Source organism: Eretmochelys imbricata, chromosome 10 (assembly GCF_965152235.1).
Source record: "Eretmochelys imbricata isolate rEreImb1 chromosome 10, rEreImb1.hap1, whole genome shotgun sequence".
In the NCBI taxonomy this organism is placed as follows: Eukaryota; Metazoa; Chordata; order Testudines; family Cheloniidae; genus Eretmochelys; species Eretmochelys imbricata.
This window is the reverse complement of record NC_135581.1, coordinates 69196981-69222686: the sequence shown is the minus strand read 5'-3', so window position 1 is coordinate 69222686 and position 25706 is coordinate 69196981. Positions and strand designations below refer to the sequence as shown.

The following is a 25706-nucleotide window of genomic DNA, read 5'->3' as shown; positions in this document are numbered from 1 at the left end:
GTCATAACTCCTGAAATGCAAGTAGTTAAAACTAAATAGAAAGTGCAAACAAGTAATTTTAAATGAGCACAGATTATTAAGACATGTAAATAAAATGGATCTAAAATGTCCCATCCCAGTCAACATCGGTGGACCTCACCTAGATAGAGTATTTCAGTAGGCCATATGGGAGAGGACTTGTTGATGGATATTTTAGATTTACTTGATACTACAAGGGGCTCAGAAACAGAGTACACTTTGATACAAGCATAGAAAATAATGTAGATGATCCTGACTTCCTAGATGAAGGCTCCAGAGAGAGAGGAAAGATGTATGATACAGATTTTAAACTATGTACTATAGGTAAGTGAAAGTTTTACTTAAATACTATACATTTGGTGACACACATATTAGGTTGTATAAAATTCTTTGGTACAAATGTGTCATGATGGTAATATTGCTTTATAATGGAATGAATGTCTTCATGGATATGTTTCATTTATATATTTATCCTCACTAGGTTAACCTTTCAACCAAATTGATGTATTTATTTGCATTAGGTCTTTGCTGTAACAAATCTTTATTTTGCAGCTCACTAATTTTACTTTTAGATAACTCACTAAAATGAGGTTTTTCCTCTCTTGCGCACACCTTGCTGCTATTGTACATGCTGTTGCATGTCCTGCTTTGTCCCAAGTCTCTTTGAGTAGATCAGTGGAGGTGGTTACTTTGGAATTTCATCCTGTTAGTCCTAAAAGACTTAGATTCTTCTGTTTTGCATCCAAACTTATTTTCCTGCCTCTTGTAACCTTTGATTTTATTAGTTTTCAGCATGTCAGATTGGCAGTCTACAAAGTGGACTTCTAGTTAACAAACACTTGGCAGTTATAGTTGGACCACTGATAATTTCAAAGTTGTATGTACATACTAAAGACACCCCAAACATTCAGATACTATTGAGGGTGAAAAAGTATGAACTGTCAGGTGAGTCTTTAGGAGTAGTAGTGAGATTGGTAGAGAGCTGTTAAGTGATACTTCACCGTATCTCTGACAGATTCTGCCTGGTAAGCATGCAGCTGTGTGAATATTGTCAGAAAAAGTAGCCAAGTTGCAGACAAACGTTTAGGACTACTGCTGTATCCCTTCTTTAGCAATTCATGTGATTAGCCCTGTTTTTGCTGGCACTCACCCAGTTGCGGCCTCCTTTCATTCTTTCTCTGTCCCTTCCTTTGCACACCCTATTTCTTCTGTTCACTTTCTTACAACGTAGGCAGTGAAAGCTTGTCCTGTTGTGACCTAGCAGATAGCTGGTAGGTAGTGTTTGTCTTACAGACCCATTTAAAACTAGGTTAATTTCCCTTGCTGTCAGTTTTGTAAGTTTCTGATACACCCAGGTGTAGAGAAGAGGGCAGCAACTGAACAAAATACCACTCCTGTTTTTCTTGGGTCAGGCAATTTGTTCATTTGTATGTTCTCTACTCGGATTCTCCCATATGCAGCCCAAGTCTCTTTCAGATGTGAGAGAAGATTAGAATTGCCTGGAAACATTACACCTCCACCTTCCCAAAAAGATGTAGTTTTCATTTCGGGTAATTCCTTCTCCCTCGGATTTCATAGTTAAATTCTTTTCTCCATTGGCAATGGATGTCTTTAGCCTTCAGTAGCATAAATCTGACATACCGAAAGTTGTTTGATCCAATATTGTTATCCTCCATAAGAGCATTGTGAGGCAGTATTGCGGAAGGGAGAAGTGTTTTATTGAACTCTGGTAAATTATCTGTGCTTCTCACTTGACTTGAATCAGCTTTGAATACTGCTAATTGTAACAATTTTATGGAACTGTTAAACCTTACACTTGCATCTTGCCAAACTTGGTGACTTCAGAGCCATTTTTAAATCTTGGTTTTTGAGATTTAAAAGGAACAGTGTGTGTATATTTAAACCTTGGTCTTTCTTTCTTACTAGTCCTTACAGTAGTTTGTAGGTTATGAATTGTATATAAAAGATTTAGCACTGTCAACTGACTTCTCTCTTGGATGAGTCAGGTTGGATAATTAAATTTAGAAAGAGGGAGCTCAAGTGCACTTGTTGTTGTGTGATGCAGAAATATTGCTAAAGCAGAGTTCCACACGTGACTGGATTGTAGATTATGGAAGGAAAAATTGATTACAACAAGGTTACAAGTCCCAGAGCTTGAATTTACAAAATAGGCTTCAAATTTCTCTTGTGGCTCAAACAAATCTCTTGCAATTTTTTCCACTCTTTTTTCAGTTTTTATCTCTTTTATATTAGCTTTAGTGTCAGAGAGTGCAGAGTCTACATCTGAAGAACAAGACAAGTCACTTGACAAACCAAAACAGAAAAAGAATCGCTGTTTCATGTGCCGGAAGAAGGTGGGACTTACTGGTAAGAAATATTTCATTTTCTTTCTTAGTCCAAGACTAAGTTATGCAATTAATATCAAAGGACCAAATTCTGCCTTCAGATTCACATGTGGGTTAGTCTGTTGACTTTGATGGATTTGAAGTAAAAGTTGGCCCTAAGGTGTTTTCAACCAGTAGCTCTTATTAAAGAGGACTTTTCATATGTCCTTGTGTTTAACTGTTTCATTTATTAAGCAAAATGCTCTTCATTACAAGTGCTCCTGTTTGGGAGCTCTTATATAATGGCCTGGAGAGTTGAGGTAAATGTAATAGTCTGCTCATTAATCAGCCTTCATAATGAAGTAGTATGATTCAGTTTAAGTATTTGAAAATCGTTTGAGTCGTTCCTCCGCTTGGTGACTGAAAAAATGTCTGCAGTAAGTCTTGAGGGACTGTATTTTTGTAGTGCTGTATAGCAATGCATATTTGAAGTGAGGGCTCTTTATAATAATCACTACAACAAAGATTTATAACTTCGGTGCTTTATATGTCAGCAATTTTGGCAGCAGAAACTGGCTTTGACTGACGGATGCTGGTAACTGAGATTAGTTGATAACGAATGTGAATGTAGTATTTAGGATATTAAAAAGGCCAAACCTGTAGAATTAAGTCATCTTTAGTGTCCATCTTAATAGATCAATATTTCTGTTTACAGGGTTTGAATGCCGGTGTGGAAACGTTTACTGTGGTGTGCACCGTTATTCAGATGTACACAGTTGCTCTTACAATTACAAAGCTGATGCTGCTGAGAAAATCAGGAAAGAAAATCCTGTAGTTGTTGGGGAAAAGATTCAGAAGATCTGAACTGCTACTTCTGCTGGAATATAAAATCCCCTGACCATCTGCAGATTAAATTGACTTGAGCTTTTTCCTTAGTCATCAGGAATGTAGAGCAGTGTATCTTGCCTAGATCTTTTAATCATGCATGTCATCAGAAGAATAGATTTTTGTTTTTGTTTTTTGTTTTGAAAATGACTCTGAACATTTATTTTCATTGCAGTTTTCTGTGGCTGAAGACTTAAGTAAACTTTACAAGTATTATCCTTTAAGATCATTTTAATTTTAGTTGAGTGCAGAGGGCTTTTATAACAAACATGGAGAAAACATGGGAGGGCTGTGCTTTTCCAGTACAAAACATGCATGCATTAACTTCGCAGTTTATTTTCTTGTTGTATATAGCTTTTCTCTGCAGCACGATTTCTTTTTTGGTAATGCCTCATGGCACAACTAGTTATCAGTAACTGAATGTATTTTAATCATTATGGCTGCTTCTGGTTTTCATTAACAAGAAAGGTTATACATATTAGCATATTAGCTTGTTTGCACCCACTACCTATTTATGTATGAATCATTTGTAATGAGAGAGTGTGTGCTGAGATTATAAGTTTGTGTGGTTTTTAAAAAAAAATTGATTTTGTTTCTGTGTGTGTGTGGGGTCGGGGTAGGCTAGTATGCACTTCATTGCTGACTGAAGATTTCACTGGGATTACATTCATCAGTCTGTATGTACACAAATATGAAGAATGATCTGAAGTAACTGTGCTGTATTTATGTTTATCCACGTCTTAACTTTGATTAAATAAAATTTTAAAAAATTGGGGTATTTTGTGTTGATCACTGATATCTATCACACTGATTGCTTTTCAGCCCTTTATTTTGATTTGGACCTCTTCTTTCTCCAGGTACAATGCATTCTGATATCCTTGTAGATCTGAATGGCAATTAAATCAACTTTTATCTGAATTTATTTTACCTACTGTTACAAGTAACACCTACCTATTGAAAGACTGGAGGGAATAAAGTCATTATCGGCATTCTTAACTTGTCCATTTGAAAACACTTTTTGTATACAGTCAGTGATTTTTTTTTCTCCCCGCTTGTCTTTTGCACAGCAACAAGATATATAAAATAGGTAAATGTGATCATAAAAGGTGACAGGGAACTCCTGGGGCAAGTGAATGAAATTGTTTTTCCTTTAGCCTCGTGAAATTGACTGGATCAGAGGTTCCAACATTGCAGTTTGTGGGAGCCACTTCTGGCTTGGAGAACCAGGCAGTCACAGGGTGATGGCTCCTCATGATTTCAGTCTGCTAAATTGCATTCAAAGTAGCCAAACATATATTGTCATTTTTCCATGTAAATAGTTGCTGTAGCTGTTGTTAATTTGTGATGATTTAACATATGTTACGGGATTTGGTCTGTGCAGTTCTGTTTGGGAGAGCTGGCCCTTGAGACAACTTCTTCATTAAGATGTGACCTATGCTATACGAAGGTTAGAAACCCTTAGGCAGTTTTTCAGATTTAGTGTCCATTTAACAGACCTGGCGGCTTGTGAATCAACTTCTCTCACTCAGGGTATGTCTTCACTAGCAACGTTCAAGCACTGCCATGGCAGCACTTTAACGTGGCTGCATAGTCACGGCACCCCCCCCACGAGGGGAGTAGCTACCGCTCTGGGAGCACGGCTGGTGCACTGTCTACACTTCCACTTTACAGTGCTGAAACTTGCAGTGCTCAGGGGAATGTTGTTTTTTCAGAGCCCGAGTGAGAAAGTTGCAGCACTGTGAAGTGGCAGGGTAGACAAGGCTGTCTTGCAGTTGTTCTGTGACTCATATCTGCCTTTCTTGTGAAGTCCTGGATAGTCACTCTGCCCACAGATGGTCACACCCACCTAATCACCAATGTCTGTTTAAAGGCTATGTGCTATAGCTATAACAATGTATGTGACTTTTTTATAACTGCACGTGTAAGCTCACCCCACAATGGATTCTTTTCAAAACTTACACATATGCAGAAGTAGGACTCAAATTCCTCTCTGGATCTGATCCTCAGTTTACCTTTCTCTTGGTGACTCTTACTTCCGATTAAACAGCTTTCAAATATTTGTGGAACAAATGAGATTTTGTGTGCAGTTGCTCAGCCATTCAAGATTTTGGCTTTATTTAAAATGTTAATTTTCTTTAATCAATGCTGAATGCATCCTTTAAAATTCTGAACCCTGCAGGAAAAGTGGTTGCTGACAATTACCAGACAAGTACCGTACATTGCACTGCACAAAGGGTCTTACTACATCAGGTAGCATGTGAGGTAATCTACAACTTCAGATGATGGAGAGAACCATTTTATACCTTCAGGAACACCATATGGAGGTTTTAACTTTGAAAATCAGATATGGACTTTGAACCATGCACTCCTAAGGACTCGTTGGCTATGGAACATGGGGGGAGGGCATGAATCAGGGTCTTGCAAATCAAGATATTTCAATGGTGCCCCAGTCTTTTTGGGTTAAAGAAGATCCTCATTTATGATGTTTGTGAACAGTGCATCCACGTGTCATCATGCAATGGCATAGCATGGTAGTCACATCTCCCTTGATTCTTGTATTTTTCCCTGTCTTTTTTATATTTTTGCAGGTTTTGCTTACCATTTTTACCCTCCCCCTTCTACCCTTGCACCCAGTTCCCTTCCCGTTTTCTGCATCTTCCTTCTCCAGTTTTTGGCCCGTCTCCCTTATTTTCTTCCTCCCCCCAATGTCAGTCCCCCCCCCCCCAGCTTCCTTTCTCTTCCTCCATCTCCACTACATATTTAGCACAGTGACCCATTGGTGTGGAGGTGCTGCTGCAGGACTGACCAGAGAACAGGCACAACATGCATAAAGAGAAGCTGGTTGGCTTAAAAGGAACTGCAGTCTCTCTGCTCCATGGAGGAGGGAGGAGCAGGAGTAAGGCTGACGTCCCTGAGTGAGGAGGAGGGAAACAAGTGCAGGGAAAGCAGCTGCCTTTGGAGCTCCAGGGCTCCCTTTGCCACTTGGTTCTGCACTTATGACATGAGGCAGGAACGACTGTGCCCCCTACCTCACATATTGGGAACCACCACCCTTAAGCAGGAGGAAACTAGAGCTTAAAATGCTGCTATTCCAAAATCAGATGGGGGTATTTGACAAAGATTTAGAGTCAACCTTATCCAGTTCCTCCTCCGTGCAAATCTATTTTGAACCAATGAAATAAGTCTTTGTAGCCTGGCTGTTGAGGGCATGCTATCATTGTCTTTCAAGCTTACAAAAATTCCTCTAGGAGTTAAGTGCATTGGATACAATGAATAGACTTTGAACAACATCCTTCACCATTTACTACTATTCATGCACTAAAATAGAAATAGCACATCACACTGGAGTTTGATTTGACTCTTGCTGCACTTAATGACAGTAGTATGACCGTTGATGCTTCACATCCTAGTAAATGGTCTGCCTGATGCTAGCGGATGAGCATTTAATTCCCTTTATACCAGTGCATCTGTTGCATCATTAAATGTGATGCTATAAGAAATCCTAATTCTGGAAGGGGTATTAAGTGTGTTTCAATGAAACACATTCTCAAAACTTAATGCTTTAACTATATGACTTTTGTTTGGGCATAGATAAAATCAAATCAGCTGTGGAAATATTTAGCAATAAATGCTGGCTACCATAATAATGTAGGTATTCAAATCTCACGGTATACTATATTACTTCAGTTAAACATAGTACATAACTGCTTGGAAGCTAATTTTTCCTTGCAAAGAACATTCCTGAAATTACATGGGCCAAGGCTTCAGCTCATGTAAAATGGCATAGCACCACTGAAGTCAATGAAGCTGTGCCAATTTAAAGTAGTTGAGTCTGGTCCTACGATTCCCGCATTAAAGAGCAGACAGAGCAAGTCAAAATAAATCCAAGCAAATCTTTGTTCATTTAACTACTCATCCCCCACCAAAATCAATTTGGGTTAATCAGCTTTGTGGTTTGATAGCCAGGAGTCTAAAAATCTTTATAGAAAAAGAATCTTCTCCCCCATCCTACCTCATTATTTTTTTCTTCTTTTTAAAAAGTCCTGCTTTTACATTCAGCCTTGTGTCCACATGTAGAACAGTGGTGTTGGGTTTTTAATTTTTTGGTCTAGGTTTTCCTCCAAAGGACCTAGGAGGGCTGGCAAGGATATGGGGTAGAGTGAGGTGGTGGTTTCTGTCCTTTGCCACTGTTTGCAGATATTTGCACCTCAGCAGCTGGAGCTTTATAGATGGAATCAGGTTCTTGTGGAACTTCTAAACTGAACAAATGCTAAATAAAAACTGTCTGCTTTCCCCATGGTATCTGAGCTGCCCCTTTTGTGCCTGGGTTCTTGTAGGGTCATTTGTTACTATCACTTCTATAGCCAAGTGCCCCCAACAGATGGGAAACAAATATGTCTCCTGGCCCAGCAGGTGCACATCTATAGCTTCTCCCAGTAATCAAGGGTTCAGGAAGGGGGAATAGTCTTCCCTTCAGTAACCATACAATATACTCCTCTCAAAGAGGCTCTAGCCAGAAACGGTTAATGGTGCAGAGGCCCGTGCTGCTGAGTCATGCAGAACTCTGGTATTCATTAACCATCTACAAGCAGGAGCAGGGCTGAAGGGGGTGGGCTGGAGAGTGGCGTCTGATTGGTTTGAGGCTGAAGGAGAGGGTGGGCCTGGCAGATCCACATTGTCTAATGCAACATGTGGAGGCTCTCCTGGTGTGGTTGTAGCCGAGCTGAGAGCGTGTTTGCACCATAGCTTGCCCTGAGCTCAAAATGTCCTTCATCCAGATAGAAGAGAACTCAGATTTCCCTCTTCAGAACCTTCCGTATGGGGTTTTCTCTACAGAGGAGAAGGTGAGTTATCTGCTGCTTTGTCTTTGTGCTGCAAAGATTGCTGCTGTTGTGGGTGAATCTTTGCTCTGAAGTTCAGAGGTTATGAATGAGGAGAAAAGTTTTTTCTTTTTCTTTTTTCAAATGCTGTGTGATGATCCCCAGATGCCAGGGACAGGAAAGGCTTTCCTGGCTGGGAATCTTAGGGGTTAGCTGTTTACACTAGGAAGCTTCAACATTTATACTGTCTTTTCTTGATGTGATGACCTGAGGGCTATTTCTTTAAAGAACATATTTTTTATAAGTACTTTACTTTAAATCCATATTAAATGCATATAATATATTTTCTGCTTTTTGAGTATAAAAGTCTATATTTCCTCATGCCCCTCTGTATGCTATAAAGTTTTCACTTTTCTTTACCAGCACCATTTTCTATTATCTCCTTTATGGCTGAGTTTAACCTCTCCTTCCTCTTCCCTCTCAAAGCCCCATTTTAACTTTTATCCTATATACTACTAATCTTAGTTGTATTGTGGAATGTACATTGTAAGCAATATGAATTGATGTATCTGAAAGCTAAATTTGATGAAAGAAATAATCTGTGTAAAATATAATTAGGCTGTGACAGTAGCTATTGAGATACAAAGTTAGTTTTATAAGCATTAAAACACAAATTGTCAATATCAGATGTCAATATACACAGTAAATATCCTTAAATCAAATTTTAATAAGCTCTCAAGCAACATTTTTCTTACTTTGCATGTCAGTAAATTTGGACTATTATTGATTAAATATTTTTGTCACTTCCTGTATATACAGTGGAATTGATGTTTACTGATTAAAAATCAAATCCTTCCAAGCTAAATATCTTTTTCAAGTGAAGTTTGTTTTAAACATGATAGTGGTCTACAGGACCACAATTCTAATCCTATAAATTAAGGGCCTACCCTTTTATTTTTCCCCCTAATTTGGATTGAGAGTCAGGAGACTTGGGTTCTGTTCCTAACCCTGCAACTGACTAACCTGAGTGACTTTGGACAAGTCAAGTCTCTACTGTATCTTCTATCTCAGTGGTTTTCAGCCTGTGGTCTGTGAACTCCTGTGAGTCCACAGACTGTCTAAGGGGGCCACAGACTGTCTAAGGGGGCCGCAAAAGTTTGTCATTCCCATAGAACAGTGGTTTTAAACCTGTGGTCCATGAACTCCTGGGGGTTCACAGATTATGTTTAAAATTTCCAAAGGGGTCCACACATCCATTTGAAATTTGTAGTGGTCCGCAAATAACTCAAGGTTGAAAACCATTGTTTTATATATTTACTGTTCCGTTCAATTCATATGTGCAAGGACCACAGTGTGGGACTTATATTTTCTGAGACACGGTGGGTGAGGGCCTATCTTTTATTGAACCAGCTTCTGTTGGTGGGAGAGAGAAGTTTTCACGCTTTCACTGAGCTTTTCTTCAAGTCTGAAGAAGTTGACCTGAAGAAGCTATGACCTCACCCACCTTGTGTCTCTCATATCCTGGGACCAACACAGCTACAGCAACACTTATATTTTCTGGCCATACAAGGAAAACATCACTAGGGTTTTGAAAGAAGCCCAATGGGGTTAGTCACCCAATTGCCATTTCAATGGGAACTGGGTCCCTAACTCTTAGACTCCTTTTGAAAATCACACCATGTACCTCCAATTTACTGTACAGCGCTGCTGTTTGCAACAGATTACATTCATGTGCACATTTAGCAATGAAGGACAGGAGCCTCTGAAACACCCCACCCCTCCCCTCCCCTCCCCCCCAACACACATCATAAAAGAGAGAGCTGGCAAGCAGATACCTCTGGAAACAGAAGCTGGAGGATTATCAATGGTTAATGAACATTGCAGAATCATCATAATGGTTCTCAGTTACTCTAGCATTGTTTTTGCCTCTCAGTTGTAGTTTAAAAATGAATTCCAGCATAGAAGAGCCTTGGCACTAATTATCTGGTGTTTTCCAAAGATAAAAGCTGGGTGATGAAACTAAGGGCATGTCTACATGGCAATAAAACACTTGTAGCTGGCCTTTGTCAGCTGATTTGGGCTCAAGCTGAGTTTGGGCTCTGGACCGGACCCCATGAGTGGGAAAGGTCCCAGAGCCCAGGCTCCAGCCCGACTCAGCTAACATGAGCCAGCTAACCCTACGTTGCAAATTTATAGTCCCACAGCCCGACCCAGCTAACATGGGCCAGCCGTGGGTGTGTTATTGCAGTGCTGACGTGCCCTTAATCTGTTCCCGGATGCGTGTTTGTGTGTTACTACATAGTGCACTTTTTCCTTCCCTAGTAACTATTCTTGCGCAAATGTCTCAATTTTTTTTAACGTTGATTCAAATAATTTTATACCTTTTGGAAATTAATGTCCTATCACAATATTATAATAATCGCTCTGTTAAAATAACAGATTTTATTTAGGGCTACAGGTTACAAATTAACTTGTCCGGCCCTGAGATTTTTCTGGCAGGAATGCCTGCTGAATAAACATCTAGGATTATATTTGTGCAAATCAGATTTGGGGTCTTGCTCAAAGAAGAGAGGCTGAAAGCAGTTGTTTTTTAATCCGTACTGGTTTTATTCTATTTTCATTGAGACAAAATTGAATATCTGTACTTTTCTTTGGAATGAAACTGGTTACTATGGCTATATTTCATTTAAATTCACTACCAGTTGGAACTTCTGTTTGTAATGCCAAAGCATCTTTCTGATTTCAGCACAGCTGTGGTAGGGGGGATGTAGTCTGTGCCACTGCAAAGACAGCAGTGCAAGTTCTGAACAGAGTTTTTGTGTAGATCCTATTAAAAACTGTCACAAATGAGCAGCGTTTTTGCTTTGTTTTTATTTTCATTTTTTAGTGATAGGTAAATATACACATGGAGGGAACCTTCCACACCAGCCTTTCCACCTCCTCATGTGGAAGGATGGATCAGTGATAAGAGCACTAGCTTGGGACTTGGGTAACTCAGATTCAGTCCCCTGCTCTGCCACAAGCTTCCTGTGTGACCTTGGGCAATCACTTAGCTTCTCTCTGCCTCATCTCTAAAATGGGGATAATAGCACTTCCCTACCTCATGGGGACTTGGGGATGAACCCACAAAGGTTGTGTGGCCCTCTGATACTATGGTGATGGGGTGGGGGGTATATATGGGTACCATGGATGGATAGGCAGGAGGGAAGGGCAATATCCTCCCCTTACCCCACCCCTGGAAGGTTGGGGTGGAAGGGTGTCCTTCCACCCTCAAAATCTGTGAGGAATTTGCCAAAAAAAAAATGCAGCTTCCCCTGCCTTCCTCTTAAATTTTAAAATCAGCAGCCTTTGTCCATCAATTATAACTATGGTAAGGTAGGCACCAAGGTAGCGCCTCAACTCCTGCCCCACTTAAACTCCTTGTACTCCCTTGTTTTTCCCCAGAACCCTCATAAGAGCATTATTGGCCACAGGTATAAACACGTTTTTTTCCAATTGTAGCCTAGGCACAGGATTGGGGTGGCAATTGGAGACCAGGTATTGGAACTGAGTGCTATTAAACATCTTTTTAGTGGACCAGCCCTCTCCAAGCACCAGGATGTCTTTGACCAGGTATTTATCATACAATTTGACAATGTCCATCTCCACCATGTTTTAAATGAAATGCCATGTGAAATTTTAGTGACCCAGACTCTGATCGAGAGCATTATGGTAGTTTACAGGTGCATGCTTGAGTTGCTGGTTTGTCCTTTTTTTTTTAAAAAAAAAAGGGGTGGGGGGCATGGGGAATTGGGACTGATTCACCATTGTGGTGGTCTTGTTTCATGTCAGTGTAACTCTGCTGAATGGAATTACTGGCTTAAAACTGGAGTGTAACAGTGCTGGGTTGGCACTGAGTGCACATGGCTACTCAGATGATTCTGCAGCAATCCACAGAAGCAGAGAGTTAGATGGTTTAACTATGGCCCCAATTCAGCAAAGCACAGGCAGGCCTCTCCTTCCTGTGCAGAAGTGGCAGGTGTAGGGGGAGCGCACACTTTGCTGAATTGGAACCTACATCGCTTAGGAATGGAGCCACTAACAAAGAGCACCTGCAATTTAAAATTTAGACAGAAGTAAAATAAATGAGCTCTCCTAAAAGTTTCTTTCTGTTGATTAAGAAGTGCACTACGGAGTGAAATCTACCGAGTTCAGAGGGCCAGTACCAAGATTTATACACCACTCCAATCCCACTTAAACCCCTATATTTCTGGCATCTTCATAAGGAAGAATCTCCAAGAGGAAACAACTTGGATTAAGTGGGATTTAAGTGGTACATAGCCCTTGCTGGCTCTCTGCATGGGAGGTGAATATAATTTATATCTCAGATCACAACTAGTCTTGTCATTGCAAGCTTCCATGGTATTTGAAGATGTAGGTGGATGATTATTTTAATTATTATTCGATTTATTTATTTATTTGGTTTGCAAGAGCACCTATCGCACAGATCAGGACCCTATAGTGATAAATGCTGTACAAAAACATTCTCTTTGGGGAAGGGACATTGCAATCTAAGTATGAGTCAGATACAACAGATGTATACTGGTTGACAAGTGGGGGAGCACAAAGAAACAATAAGACCATATTAATGATCATGATAGGCAGGGTCTCTGTGCATGGAGCTGCCTGTTACTTCAGGATTAGTAATGTAATCTCAGTACTGGTAACACAGGAGATACCCCACATGTACAGCAAAGGGAGTTGAGAAAACAAATGTTCTCTCACACATCTCTACCTTCATACTGTGTTTTAGCCAACCCTTAATGACTTCATGGGGTTGGGCCACGAAGCTTGGAAGGAAGCTAGAACGTTTCTCCAAAAGCTACTGTCGGCCAGTGAGCCAACACTGAGAGACAACTCTGAGCTACGGAAAAGGTGAGGCATTTGGGAGCTGGAAGTGACTCAAGATTAACACTCGTGGTTCCTCATCACATGTACAAAGCACTTTTATTTGGTACTTCAGCCTTCTCAGGGTCTGTCTGTATTTTGAGCTGGGGTGTCATTCCCAGCTGGAGGAGATATTCGTGGAGAGTCGGAGGAGAGGAGCAGTTTGGTTGCTATTATTATTGAGGCTTGGGAGCTAGTTGCACACTACTGTTAGAAATTGCTGGTGTGTAAACAGAAGCAATCAGTCCATCACCTAAAGAGGTGTTATAGCCTCGCTGGCAGAGAATCCAGTTCCCTGGAGAAGGGTAGTTGAATGTCACTGCGGTTCCAGTCGTCTTTCCCTCCCTCAATACTTCATTTAACAGTGGCGTTGTGTAAATATTTAACATAGCTCTGGAGAGATGGATCTGTTGTGTAGCTCTCAAGGCCTTTTGTAAACTTAGAAGGCACAATACAGTATCAGCCTGAGGTAAACTTTCAGGCGGGTTCCTTGCTGTAATGAAATCGGAGCTGGCTGCATGTATAGATATCTGTATAGTCCCATGCAGGACCGGTGTTAGGGAAAATGGTGCCCTGGGCAAATGCGGGGGCAGCTCCCCCCGTAGCTGGGGAGTGATGGGCGCAATAAGCAGGGGGAGGAGGGCATGCAGTGCTTCATGCAGGTGGGGGAGGTTCCCAGAGGTGAGTCTGACTCAGCCCTGGGAATGGTCAGTGCAGAGGAGGAGGAAGTACTGTCCCTCCCCTTCCTGCCAGGACTAGCAAGTGGAGCCTGGTGCACCACAGGAGCCCCCGGCCAGGGTGCCTCCAACCCTTACCCTCCCCGGTTCGGGCCTAGCGCTTGGGGGTTAAAGGGGCCTTGGGCTGGCTGTGAGGGGTAGAGGTGGAGGGCGGTCGCCCATACAGGAGGCCAGCAGCCCTAGTCCCATAAATTCCATGCATGCAGCATGAAAGTCATGGTATGTCTACACACTGCAATAAAACACCTGTGACTGGCCCATGTCAGTTGACTCGGGATGGGGGGCTATAAAATTGCAGAGTTAATCCTCAGGTTCCCAGAGCCTGGGCACCAGCCCAAGCCCAAACATCTACACTGTAATTTTATACCCAATCACAGCCTGAGCCCCGCGAGCCTGAGTCAGCTGCGGGTGTTTTATTGCAGTGTAGACGTATCCCCAGAGGCCTGAAGGGTTTAGCACTTGTGAGGTCAGAAAACAAGGGTGTCTTAACAGCTGTGCTAAGGAGAGACCTTTTGAGCTTTACTGCCGTCAGTAGTATACAGGCTGTTAGTGTCTTTGTAGGCCTCCTGCAGGAGGGCAACTGAAACTAAAACACTTGAGATCACACCTTCCATCCAGTAGAGTGCAGTGAGGACACATCTATACTCACCTTCCAGTGCATCTCAGTGGATGCATTTCCTCCCATGTGCTGCTGTAGGAAAAGAATGAGGTCTTCCAGGCATGCAACCCTTCCTGTGCACTATTGTACATTTCCTCACAGGAGCTTGTAGAATCAGTTAACCACTTCAGTGCAATAGCAGCCTGTACCCTCTGTGCGCTTACTTTATACACCATGAGCTAGCACAGAATTGCGGCAAGGCAAGATTTTTCAAAGCAGGTGCCAGAACGAAGTTAGTGCAAAAAGAGACTGAACTTCCTCTAAGCCAGCCCAGGGTGACACCGGCTTTTTTGAGAGTTGTAATCTTTGTTTTGTATTTTTAGAGCATTTGTACCTCAGGCCTCTACTATAATGCACCTTCCAGCTAAAATCGGTAAGTCTCGTGAATTGATACCTACACGATTTGCTTGTAGCCACTGAGACTCCCACATGCCCCAAATGTACAGGATGGTCAGACTGTGGCTGTGACAAGGAATGGGTGTAAAGTAGATATTACGGATTAATTGCAGATATTACTGATGTCACAAATAAAACGTGTGTGCTGTATTTTAACACCGATGTAAGCAACTTTTACTAACTTAATCAAATCAAGGTTCCTTGGTTCCCCTAATCCCTGAAGTCAGAACTATGTCTCCAAAGGCCCGTATGACCCCACTGGCTCAAAGCCCTTTTCTTTAGGCAGATGATTATCTTGATTTCAGAACACTGTGTCATGTAACTACAAATAACTTCAGGCTCAGTTGTGCCATTTAGATCCTCCCTAGCAGAGCAGTGTCGTGCTTGCCCCAAGGATGAGCACTGGGCTGAATTTTGCATTGATGTTGCAAGATGACTCCTGCAGGTCCTGGGTTTATGGAGGCTGGGGGACTTGTAACTCTCGTTAGGTTAAATTATTACATCTGACAATTCTGGAAAGCACCAGAGCAACCATTTCCACGTATTTCTATAGGGTTGTCGGTCACTATGGTATCTGAGCACATATATTATGACCTTCAGGTGAAGGAAAAGTCAAGACCTGTATGAGTGTGTGTGTTTTTATGGGGGATCGAGGCTGATTTTAACAGAGCTGATAAATACAAACCAAGGAAGGGAGACAGGGTGAAATCAGCCTTATTTCTAACCTGTGACCAGTTGAATTTCAAAAATTATCTCTGCCACTGTGGCCTGCAAGTTCTTCTGCAGTACTACCAAACCCAAATGTTCAAACAGGTCAGGCACCAGCAATCGTGAGAGTTAAAAATAAATAAAATATTATTCGCCTTCTGGGTTTTGAGCCTTTATGGTGCATGTGGGTCAAATTTTAAGCTTTTCTCTGCAACTATAAGGGAAGCCTTTTTTTTCTTTAAATGAAAGCTGTGATTCTCACATAATCACCTGACTGCTGGAGCTGTAACAAAATAGCAGGAGACATGTGATTAAAATCACAAGAATTGGCAATACTGTTTCTGTCAATAACTTTGGAACTGGTGCTAGACTGGGAACCTGAAACCATGTGTGGGCTCAGCAGGTAAGGGTGGAGCTAGGAAGGGGAAAAAAGTCTCTTATAATCTTTGATATTTTTCATTCTCACTGCATACATTTTGAGTTCCATCAGGGCTACCAAGGTAATTGAAGTGTGAGTCAAACCATTTCCCAAAAAGGGCACTAGGGGGCAGTAAATGCACTGTTTACAAAATCCTTTCCTCTGTTAGCAGTATTGCATTCTCAATGGCATCAGCAAAATGAAAATGACAATAGAAAATGGTTAAACTATACAAAGCACATGGCTTGTTCATATATTTGTAGCTAATGGTTTGAAATGGTGTTTTTTCTTGCCACTCTTCACTGCAAGTTTTAAAAAAAATAAACAGTTTTGCAGTGTGTAACCAGTTTTGCGTTGCGTTATCCTCCATGTGCAGCTGGCAACCATCCCCTCTTATAGATCATCTGTATGATTACTACAGTCTTGTGACTACATGTTTCCAAACTCCTCTACTTCTCTCTCCCCTTCCCCATCCTTTTCAGGGTAACAGAATGTGGAACGTTTATGCCCCTTCACCCTACCAGATAAGGGTTTTCATACAGTTGATCTATATTTTGTGCTTTTCTTTTTCCCAGGAGACTACACTGACTTCTATTCTTCAAGGCAACATGCTACAAATGTTGGGATCATGTTCAGAGGGAAGGAGAATGCTTTGATGCCTAACTGGTTCGTAGTTCAGTTATTTTTTTTCTCACATGTCATGTTTTACATGTTTTGCAAAGGTCTCTGTAACCTTCCAGGAAAATAATCCCCCAAGGACAGATTTCTAGCTAGTGCACATATAACTCTGCTATGGCTACGACGATGTATACCAGCTGAGGATCTGTCCCACAGTGTCTGAAACTCCACGTCTCCATTCTCCGCTATGTCTGAGCTGTGCTTAGTTGTAGCAGAAAGGAGTGACTGCAAGGAGTCAGTTGCAGCTCCTTGATTCAGAGACAGTTTAATCTGAGAGCTGGTTCTTCTCATATAGCAAGAAACCAATGACTGAGTGTCAGTAAATAAATATGGATGCCTAAAAAGGTGGCACTATTCAGAGGACAAATGTATTCTAAAGTGGTTAGACAGTGAAACTTAGTAACTTACTGTAGAGTGCTTTGAGCTTCCACAGTGTATGGTTCTAGTGATTGTAATACAGCATTTAACACACAATCAATGCTTTGCTTTAACAAGGTTGCACTTACCCGTTGGTTACCATGGCCGTGCATCTTCAGTTGTGGTGTCTGGGACACCAATTCAAAGACCAGTAGGGCAGATGCAACCTGACGATGGTGAGTTCGTGGTCATGCCATGGAAATGCACTGTTCTCCTTAGCGAGCAGCATGGCATTGGAATATGTTTGGCTGCATCTTGTCTTTTCTAGCTTCTTTGCTTGTTTGTTTTGAGCTTCATAATGCACCTTTCTGTCTGTTTAATTCACAGCTAAACCTCCAGTGTTCGGTGCTTGCAAACTTTTGGACATTGAGTTAGAAATGGTAGGATGTATTCATTACATTACATCTCTTTCCCTTTAATAAAAGAGTAAAAAGCTGAGCCTGTTATGAAAACGTAACATGACATAGGTTATATACAGGTACCATTCTTATAGCACCTCCATCTGGGTGGTATATTGCCTGCTGTAGAACTTGCTTCAAAGGGGAGAATTCCATGCCTAAGAGTTGCATGGGAAAGAAAGCAATTCTAGGTTAACTTCTCTTCAGTATCATTCCAGTGCAAGGGGTGTGAAAGACAGTGGCTGCATATTGGGGACTGGTAGGGACGGTGTATTTTAGTGAGACTCTTGTAAGAAATACCCAGTATATTCATTTTCTGTTAGCCCATGGCATGCCCCTTAGCCAGTCTCTAAGTTGATCGCTGTAGCTGCAAAGGTCTAAGCAGAGTGGGATGGAGAGAAGAAGGGAAGATTCCCTTGGTTGGGTAAACGGGAAGCATAGAGTTCGCTGCGTAAGGTTCTGTTACAGGAAATTAGAACCTCTGCATAGGGAGACTAGATCATATTTCTTAGTGCACTAGCTATAGCTCTGTGCATGTGGGAGCTGCAGTTTAGATGAGAGTGCCTTTTGGCAAATTCAGGCCCTGAGTTTAATCATAGAATACCAGGGTTGGAAGGGACCTCGGGAGGTCATCTAGTCCAACCCCCCTGCTCAGAGCAGGACCAATCCCCAATTTTTGCTCCGATCGCAAATGGCCCCCTCAAGGATTGAACTCACAACCCTGGGTTTAGCAGGCCAATGCTCAAACCACTGAGCAATCCCTCCTCCCCAGAAAACTGAGTCTTATCAGCTCACTACTATTCAGGTGATTCAACCCTGCTCTCTCACACGGGGAAAGGAAAAAACTGTAACTTGTTTCATCTGCACAAGGAGATTCCAATTAAAGTTAATGCGGAAAGCAAGTAAAATCACATTCTACCCTATCTGTCTTGTCTGCCCTCCTCTTTAGTAGCACTACCTGCAGGGGATTTGTCTTGGTGTAAACAAAGGTCTTATTTTCAAAACTTTGACTTGGTTAAAGCATTTTCTTTTCCATTTCAGGCGTTCTTTGTAGGCCCCGGAAACGAGTTTGGGAAGCCTATCCCAGTCGACACAGCTCATGAGCACATTTTTGGAATGGTCCTTATGAATGACTGGAGTGGTAATAAGTGTTACTCTGATTCCCTGGGGGAATGCTTTTTGCTGTTGCAAGATATTTAAAATATTGACAGATATTGTATTTGTTTTAAATGATGGAAATGTAAACTACTCACGACACTGATGGGCTGAGGGCTGTGGGAGTAGAATACAGTCTACAACTCTCAGGCATTGGTTCAAATCCAGCTCAGGTCAGTAATGACTAAGAGCTACTCCTAATGGAAGTCATCTAGCTGTCTACGTGAAATGAGCTGATTTTAGGTCTAATTCCTGATTGACAGGGATGTGACATAAATCATTGCCATAGCTGGCGCACTCAGCAGAGGGTAGCTGTAGATTAGAGGGAAAAGAGTTAACAATTACAACATATTCCCTAGTGTAGACACGGGTGAACACTTTGTAGCTCAATGTAGCTAATCAAGATGGACCCTAAGATTGATTTTAACTAGTTAAATGGAAGTAAAAGATGTTAACCAGTGTCTAGGCTAGGGTAAAAATATTGGATGGGTTGGAGTTAACGAACCCTGATCTAACTTTGGCTGCTCTTCCTAAGCGAGACCTACCCAGAGGACTTCGAACTGTACTTTTGAGCCCTTCAGATGACTGCTTTAGGTCATGGTTGAACTACCCTGGGCAAGTGGGTAGCATTTCGTTGCTTGTTCTGTGGATGGTGCTGGCTGTTGGTGTGCAGAGCTCTCATCTGGCACTCCATCACTAGCCTGAAGTCTGTGTAACTCTCTGAAAATTTCATTATATTTCTTTGATTTTTCCTTTTTTTCCAGCTCGTGACATTCAGAAGTGGGAATATGTTCCACTGGGTCCATTTCTGGGCAAGAGCTTTGGCACAACCATCTCTCCATGGGTTGTTACTATGGAAGCTCTCATGCCATTTGTGTTGCCAAACCCGGTCCAGGTTAGCAAGAGAACAGCTGGGTCGCTAGAAATGATTTGAGTGAAAATAGAATGAAGGTCTCTAGGGTCTGAGAACAGAAACTCTTGGTTGTACCAGCACCTTTCTACTGACTTCAAGGCTTGATCCTGCCTCCAAGATATGGAATGACATCCTGGCCCCACTGAAACCAGTGGGGAAAATGCACATTGACTTCAGTGGGGCCAGGTTTTCAGTCATGGTGAGTATGGCTGCATAGCTTAGAAAACCATCTGCAGATGTGAGCAGCACAAGAAGAATATCTCTCTCAAACATATGTGCTTAGAAACAGTGCTAATCGGCAGGCTTCTCTCTAGAATTTGGTAACACTTCGAGTGCTTACAGTAAGTGATAGGGATGATGGGCTCTAGCTAAAATGTTCTGATCAAGAATCAAGCCTACCCATAGTTTGAGGGTATTTGATTCTATGGCATGTAGCCATTTAATTAGACTTAATACAGTGAAGAGAGTTTACAAATCGCTCTTCTCAGGTCTGAAACTGCAAGCCTTCTGCCAACTTTGAGTACACACAGTGTGCCAAATCAGGACAAAGGTGCACTAAATTTTATTTGTTTGGGTTTAACAACCATGTGAAAAATCAAGAGCGCTTTTGGAGGCCAGGAGAAAAAGTGCATTTGCTTAAATGAATACCTCGGTAGTGGTGTAAACATTTGTGACATAATTGTGTATGTGAAGCAGTAGGGTAGGCAATTATTCATGAAGGCAAAGGGAATGGGAAGAGAGCTGTTACTAAATGTCCCCAGGTATGTGCTAGACTTTTCTCTTTCCTTTTGGCCTTCAGGCTGTAATGCTTGTTATGTGCTTTAGGTTCCCAAGCCACTGCCATACCTCTGCGATGAAGAACCCTATGCTTTTGACATAAATCTCTTTGTCGCTATCAAAGGTACAGTAACGCTTCATGATTTGTGGAGTTAAAGTGATGTAGAATCCGCCATGTTTCAGACATATTGTTCCATCCATTCTGGGATCCTGATTTCCGCATAGGGCAATACTTGCTGAGTCAGAGAAAGGTCAAAAAGCTCATAATGTGCCCACTCGTTAGTTCAGTGCAGTGCTGTACTGTGGGAAACAGTCCCCTTGCGGTGGCTGCATATGACCATTTTACAACTTGAAGATTTATTTATTTATTTATTTATTTATTCTGATGGCACTTAGACACCCAAGCGGGCTCAGAGCTCCACGGTACTCCAATGGCTTTGCAGTCTAATTAAAACAAGATGTGACAAGTGGTAACTAATAATCAGAAGGAATGGAGAGAGGGAAGACCAGGGAAAGAGTACTAAGAATGTGTGTTTTACTAGAGGTGAAAGATGACTGACTTCATTGGGACGTGTAGAGTAAGGTATGTCCCGAAATGAGTATAGGGATCAGAACATGACCCTCTGATGCTATGCTTAATGTGCAGGGCTGTCATGGTCCTGCTATTGCATGTGTATCAGTAGAAGAGGAGCTCGGCACCCTAACGCCCAGTAGAACAGGCCAGCAAGGGGGTCCAGGAAATTGTGTATCTGCCATCTCTCGCCTTTCAATCCCCAACACATCCCCTTCACGGGTACAGTTCATGGGCTCTTGGTATGATGCAGCAAAAGTTTGATACAGAGAATCAAAGAGAGAACCAGAGGAAGGTTTGGCCAATGGTTAAGACAGTACCCTGTACTATGGAGTCACAGACTCAGTTCCTTGCTCTGCCACAGTTTTCCTGTGTGACCTTGGGCATGTCACTTAGTCTCTCTGTGTCGTCATAAAATCGGAATGCTATTCTACTGATGAGGGCCACATAAGGACTTAAGCTAGAATCATGTTGAAGGTAAGGTATCATGAAAATGAAAATAGCAAAGGAGATTTTTCCTTTTAATAATACTATGTATTTCTGTAGATCCTGCCATTTGTCCGAAATAAGCCTCACAATTCCCCTAGAAGACAGGGAAATAATATCTCCATTTTATGGTGAGGGAAGCAGAGGTACAAGAGATTAAGTGACTTAGTCATAGGGGAAGTCTGTGGCAGAGCAGGGGATAGAAACCAGATTGTTTGGCATACTTCCTCCTCTTGCAGCCCTTCCTACCAAGACACAGTATGTCATTGCTTATTTTCTGCTGAGCCTGACAATGGCAATGGAAGCCTCTGTCCAGCCATAAAATGAAAATGCCATAGACGTCTTCACCTAGTGCAATTTTCCCATTGATTGCTTTTCCCCCCCGTCCCTTTAGGAGAAGGAATGAGCAACCCAGCCACAATATGCAAATCAAACTTTAAGGTAAGAGTATGGTTTAATTTCATTCATTTCAAATGATGCTGGCACATTGTGTCCCATACTCAGTTTGTATAAATCAGCATACACTGATTTACACTAGCTGAGAATCAGGCCTGTTACGAGAGGAAAGTTGGTGATGCCTGTTGTCCCAGCTGATTTACAAACACTTGGGAGCTTCAGCTCTGAACAGAGACTGGCTTTTCCTGCAACTAGGGCTTAGCACCAAAAAAGTTCTACGTGTGCTATAATAGTTTTGCTGGCGATGGTGCGAGGGCAGAGTGGGGGAAGGGCGCACACTATACAAAGATGGATGAAAACATCCCAATTCCACCCAGCGTGTGTTTGCCTCCAGCATCACTGCTGTTACACAGAGGTGAACACAGCATTTGCCCCAGTCCAAGTGCGATGGAGGACACCAGTCAAATAAATGTGGACATGCCAGCTGCAGGATTTCATAGTGTGTTTTGTGTCCACACTGGATTTTAGTTCCTGGTTTCTAACCCAAAGAGTTTAAACAATTGCGAGACAAATTCTAGGCAGCTATTTTTATAGCCAGTGTTTAACATTGGGCCTAAGCCTTGAGTTTTACTCAACTCCACTGGCTACCGAACCCAGAAGGGTGAGGAAAAGTGGGCTCAATATAAATTAGGGCAGCCTAGTTCCTGAAGTATCCTAGGATGAATTATCTCAAGCCCTGCCGACATGAATACATCTAATGTATCTAAATATTTTTAACCTGTTCTCTCTCTCTCTCTTGCTCACTCGGCTTGTGCTCCTTCCCCCTTGTTAATATTAATAGTGTTCAGCATCTGGTCACCATGTTTTTAGTGAAGCTTGAAGTAAACTAGACATTAAATGCTTTGATGTCCTCTATTATTAGCTCTTCTTTCCTGCTAAGTAGTGGATTTACAACTTCCTTCATCTTTTTCTTGCTCCTAATGTATTTATAGAACCTGTTTTAATTGCCTTTTATGTCCCTCGCTAACTGTAACTCATTTTGTGCCTCAGCCTTTCTGATTTTTGTCCTTCTATACTTGTGGTACCCTTCTGGACTCAATCTTAGCAATTTTTCCATCTTTCCTGTAGGATTCTTTTTTGATTTTAGGTCATTAAAAGCTCCTCATATGGCCATATTGGCTTCTTGCTATTCTTCCTATATTTCTTTTGCATAGTTTGCTGTTGTGCCTTTAATATTGTCTCTCTGAGAAACTGCCACGTCTCCTGAACTCCTTTTTACCCTTAGGTTTTCTTCCCATCAGCTCTTGCCTACCAGTTATCTGAGTCTGCTAAAGTCTGCTTTTTTTTTAAAGCCCATTGTCCTTATTCTGCTATTCTCACTCTTTCTTTCCTTAGAATCATTAAATCTATCGTTTCATGGTCACTTTCACCCAAATTGCCTCCCACCTTCAGATTCACAACCAATTTCTCCCTGTCAGAATTAAGTCTAAAATAGCTGCCTCCCTAGTTACTTCCTCCAACTTCTGAAACAAGAAGCTGTCCTCAGTACATCCCAAGAATTTGAGATTTTTATATTTTGCCATATTACTTTTCCAACAGATGTCTGGATAGTCAGTCTCCCATTGCTATCAGGGCTTGTGTTTTGGATATTTCTGTTTGTTCCAGAAATGCCTCATCCACCCCCTCCTGATTTGGTGGTCTATAGTAAACCCCTAACATGACATTACCCCTGAATTTTCCCCTCTCGTCTTCACCCGGAATGTTTGATCTGCCTCTGTAGCTCACGAAAGCTTATGCTCAAATAAATTTGTTAGTCTCTAAGGTGCCACAAGTACTCCCTTTCTTTTTGTGGATACAGACTAACACGGCTGCTCCTCTGAAACCTGTCATCTCTTTCTGGACCTCATTACAAGTGTGTATATTCTTGGTGTATTAAGCAACCCCTCCTTCTGTTTTTTCCCTCCCTGTCCTTCCTGAACAAACTGTTACCCCTCTATACCAAAATTCCAGTCACAAGATTTATCCCACCAAGTCTGTTATGCTAATTAATTAATGTAGCTTGGGTACTAAGCCTTCCAGTTCTTCCTGTGTGTTCCCCATACTCCTTGCATTTGTGCATAAACACCTAAGATGTTGAGCAGATTTCCCCATTGTTTTCCCCCTTTATTGCTCCTATGTCCCTATTGTACTTTTTCCTGCCCCCAACATCTAGCCTTCTTAAGGTATGTCTGCACTGCAATAAAAGACCTGCAGGCTGGCCCGGGTCAGCTGACTTGGACTGTGGGGCTATAAAATTGCAATGTAGACATTTGGGCTCAGGCTGGAGCCTAGGCTCAGAGACCCAGTGCGGGGGCGTGGTCACAGAGCCTGGGCTCCAGCCCAACTCTGAATATCTACATATAATTGTATAGCCCAAAGTCAGCTGACCGGACCAACCGCAGGTCTTTTATTGCACGTAGACATACTCTTAAGGTCAACACCTGGCCTTCTGTTAAGGTCACTTTTTTTTTTAAACCTACCTGTGGGCTTTTCTCATCGGTCTCCTTTGAACCTCATTTAAAAAACCCCTCACTAGGTTAGTGAGTCAGTAGCCAAAGAGGCTCTTCCCTTTGAAAGTCATATTAGTAACATGACTGATGTTGTCTGTGCTGTACTGCCAGGTATCTGCACTTCTTCTGTCTAGTTACCCATTTAACAATAATTAGGACTGGTTACATTGCGCAGAAACAGCTGACTCTGGTAGCCACAAATTGCCAATAACCCCAACTTTAATGTCACGCCTTCAGGTGCTAAAATCCTTCTACTAGGATTCCATTGACATCTACTTATTCCTGCTGAGGGGCCAAATGCTCATATAGAGTGGGACTGATTGAAAGTCCATTATGTCATTGGAAAGGTTCCCATTGATTCCACTGAGCTTTGGACCAGGCCAGTTGCCTACGGAACTGTAGTATTAATATGCTATATGTTGTGAAAGTAGGGTTACAATAGTTGCTTCTCACCTCTTCAAACTATTTATATTCAGAAGGCCATACATCTGGAGACTAATCAGTGAGCCAGAGGATCAATTTAAAGTAATTACAAATGTTCCATTTAGGCTGCTGAAGGCTCCTGATTAGATAAGGATGTTGTTCTTGAGGGCTAATGTTTAACAGTATGATCCAGAAAGAATGAAATGCATTTTGTACAGACTAGTGACATCTGAGAGTCATGTTTGTCCTTCACTTCCCCCTTTTTTCCAGTACATGTACTGGACCATGAAACAGCAGCTGGCTCATCACTCCATCAATGGATGCAACCTCAGACCTGGAGATCTCCTGGCATCTGGAACAATCAGTGGACCCGTAAGCATTTCACGAACAGCTGTCACTAATAACTAAGTACTCAGCAACTAGAAACTGGCCTTCAACCCACTTTGTTTTATTATGGACAGCTTTGTAGTTCTTCCTTAGTCTTTTTGGAGTACATATTTTTTAAGCCTTCCTACTGTCAGTATCCATAAAAGCCAGTTGTGGTATTTTAGAGGCAACAATATTCCAGCACAAAAGTAGCCCAATCCTGCAGTGTGAGTTACAGCTACTATCTCATTGTTAAAAACAAACCCCACAGCAACAGTATGTTGAGATCTATGGAGGGAAAACCTCTAGATAATATAAGTGTTACTGTTACTGTTTTTTCAAAGTGTTAACACTTCCAAGTCTCTCAATTCTGTATGAACCTAGTTTCATAGTCCATTATTTTCATTTATACTGCACTGGTGTTGCACTCTACTTAGAAAATGCAAAATCCACTTTTTCCAATGTATTTTTTGGGATTCATGGAGCTCTGTCTCCTGACCAGCACATTGCTGGACATTGTTCAGTGGTGGTCTGAGGTGTGATGTGTTGTTTTCCTTCCTTGTGCTGAAATAGAAAATAAGGACAGGTTAATATTTTATACCCTGATGTCCAATAGCCTATAAAGTAATCAGGAGACTTTCCACTGGGAAACATCAGTGGGGGTTGGATCTTGCTCCTAGTGCATTG

The 25706-nt window shown here is 41.8% G+C and overlaps 2 protein-coding genes across 4 annotated transcripts in view; both read left to right on the top strand.

Moving 5' to 3' along the window:
• Window positions 1–4001, top strand: part of ZFAND6 (zinc finger AN1-type containing 6) — a 49266-nt gene extending 45265 nt beyond the window's left edge. For 2 of the 3 annotated variants that reach the window (XM_077827694.1, XM_077827695.1), the window contains exons 5-7: window positions 283–342; window positions 2272–2385; window positions 3058–4001. In XM_077827694.1, coding sequence (XP_077683820.1) covers window positions 283–342; window positions 2272–2385; window positions 3058–3206 — 323 coding nt within the window. In that variant the 3' untranslated portion in view covers window positions 3207–4001. The remainder of the gene's footprint in view (window positions 1–282; window positions 343–2271; window positions 2386–3057) is intronic. The other variant, XM_077827697.1, reaches the window with a different exon arrangement.
• Window positions 4002–7928: 3927 nt separating this feature from the next.
• FAH (fumarylacetoacetate hydrolase) overlaps window positions 7929–25706 on the top strand; it is a 31599-nt gene continuing 13821 nt past the window's right edge. The window contains exons 1-12 of the mRNA XM_077827693.1: window positions 7929–8071; window positions 11549–11659; window positions 12840–12961; window positions 14692–14741; window positions 16466–16556; window positions 17064–17161; window positions 17313–17365; window positions 18425–18524; window positions 19303–19433; window positions 20277–20352; window positions 21680–21726; window positions 24924–25025. Coding sequence (XP_077683819.1) covers window positions 7991–8071; window positions 11549–11659; window positions 12840–12961; window positions 14692–14741; window positions 16466–16556; window positions 17064–17161; window positions 17313–17365; window positions 18425–18524; window positions 19303–19433; window positions 20277–20352; window positions 21680–21726; window positions 24924–25025 — 1062 coding nt within the window. The 5' untranslated portion in view covers window positions 7929–7990. The remainder of the gene's footprint in view (window positions 8072–11548; window positions 11660–12839; window positions 12962–14691; window positions 14742–16465; window positions 16557–17063; window positions 17162–17312; window positions 17366–18424; window positions 18525–19302; window positions 19434–20276; window positions 20353–21679; window positions 21727–24923; window positions 25026–25706) is intronic.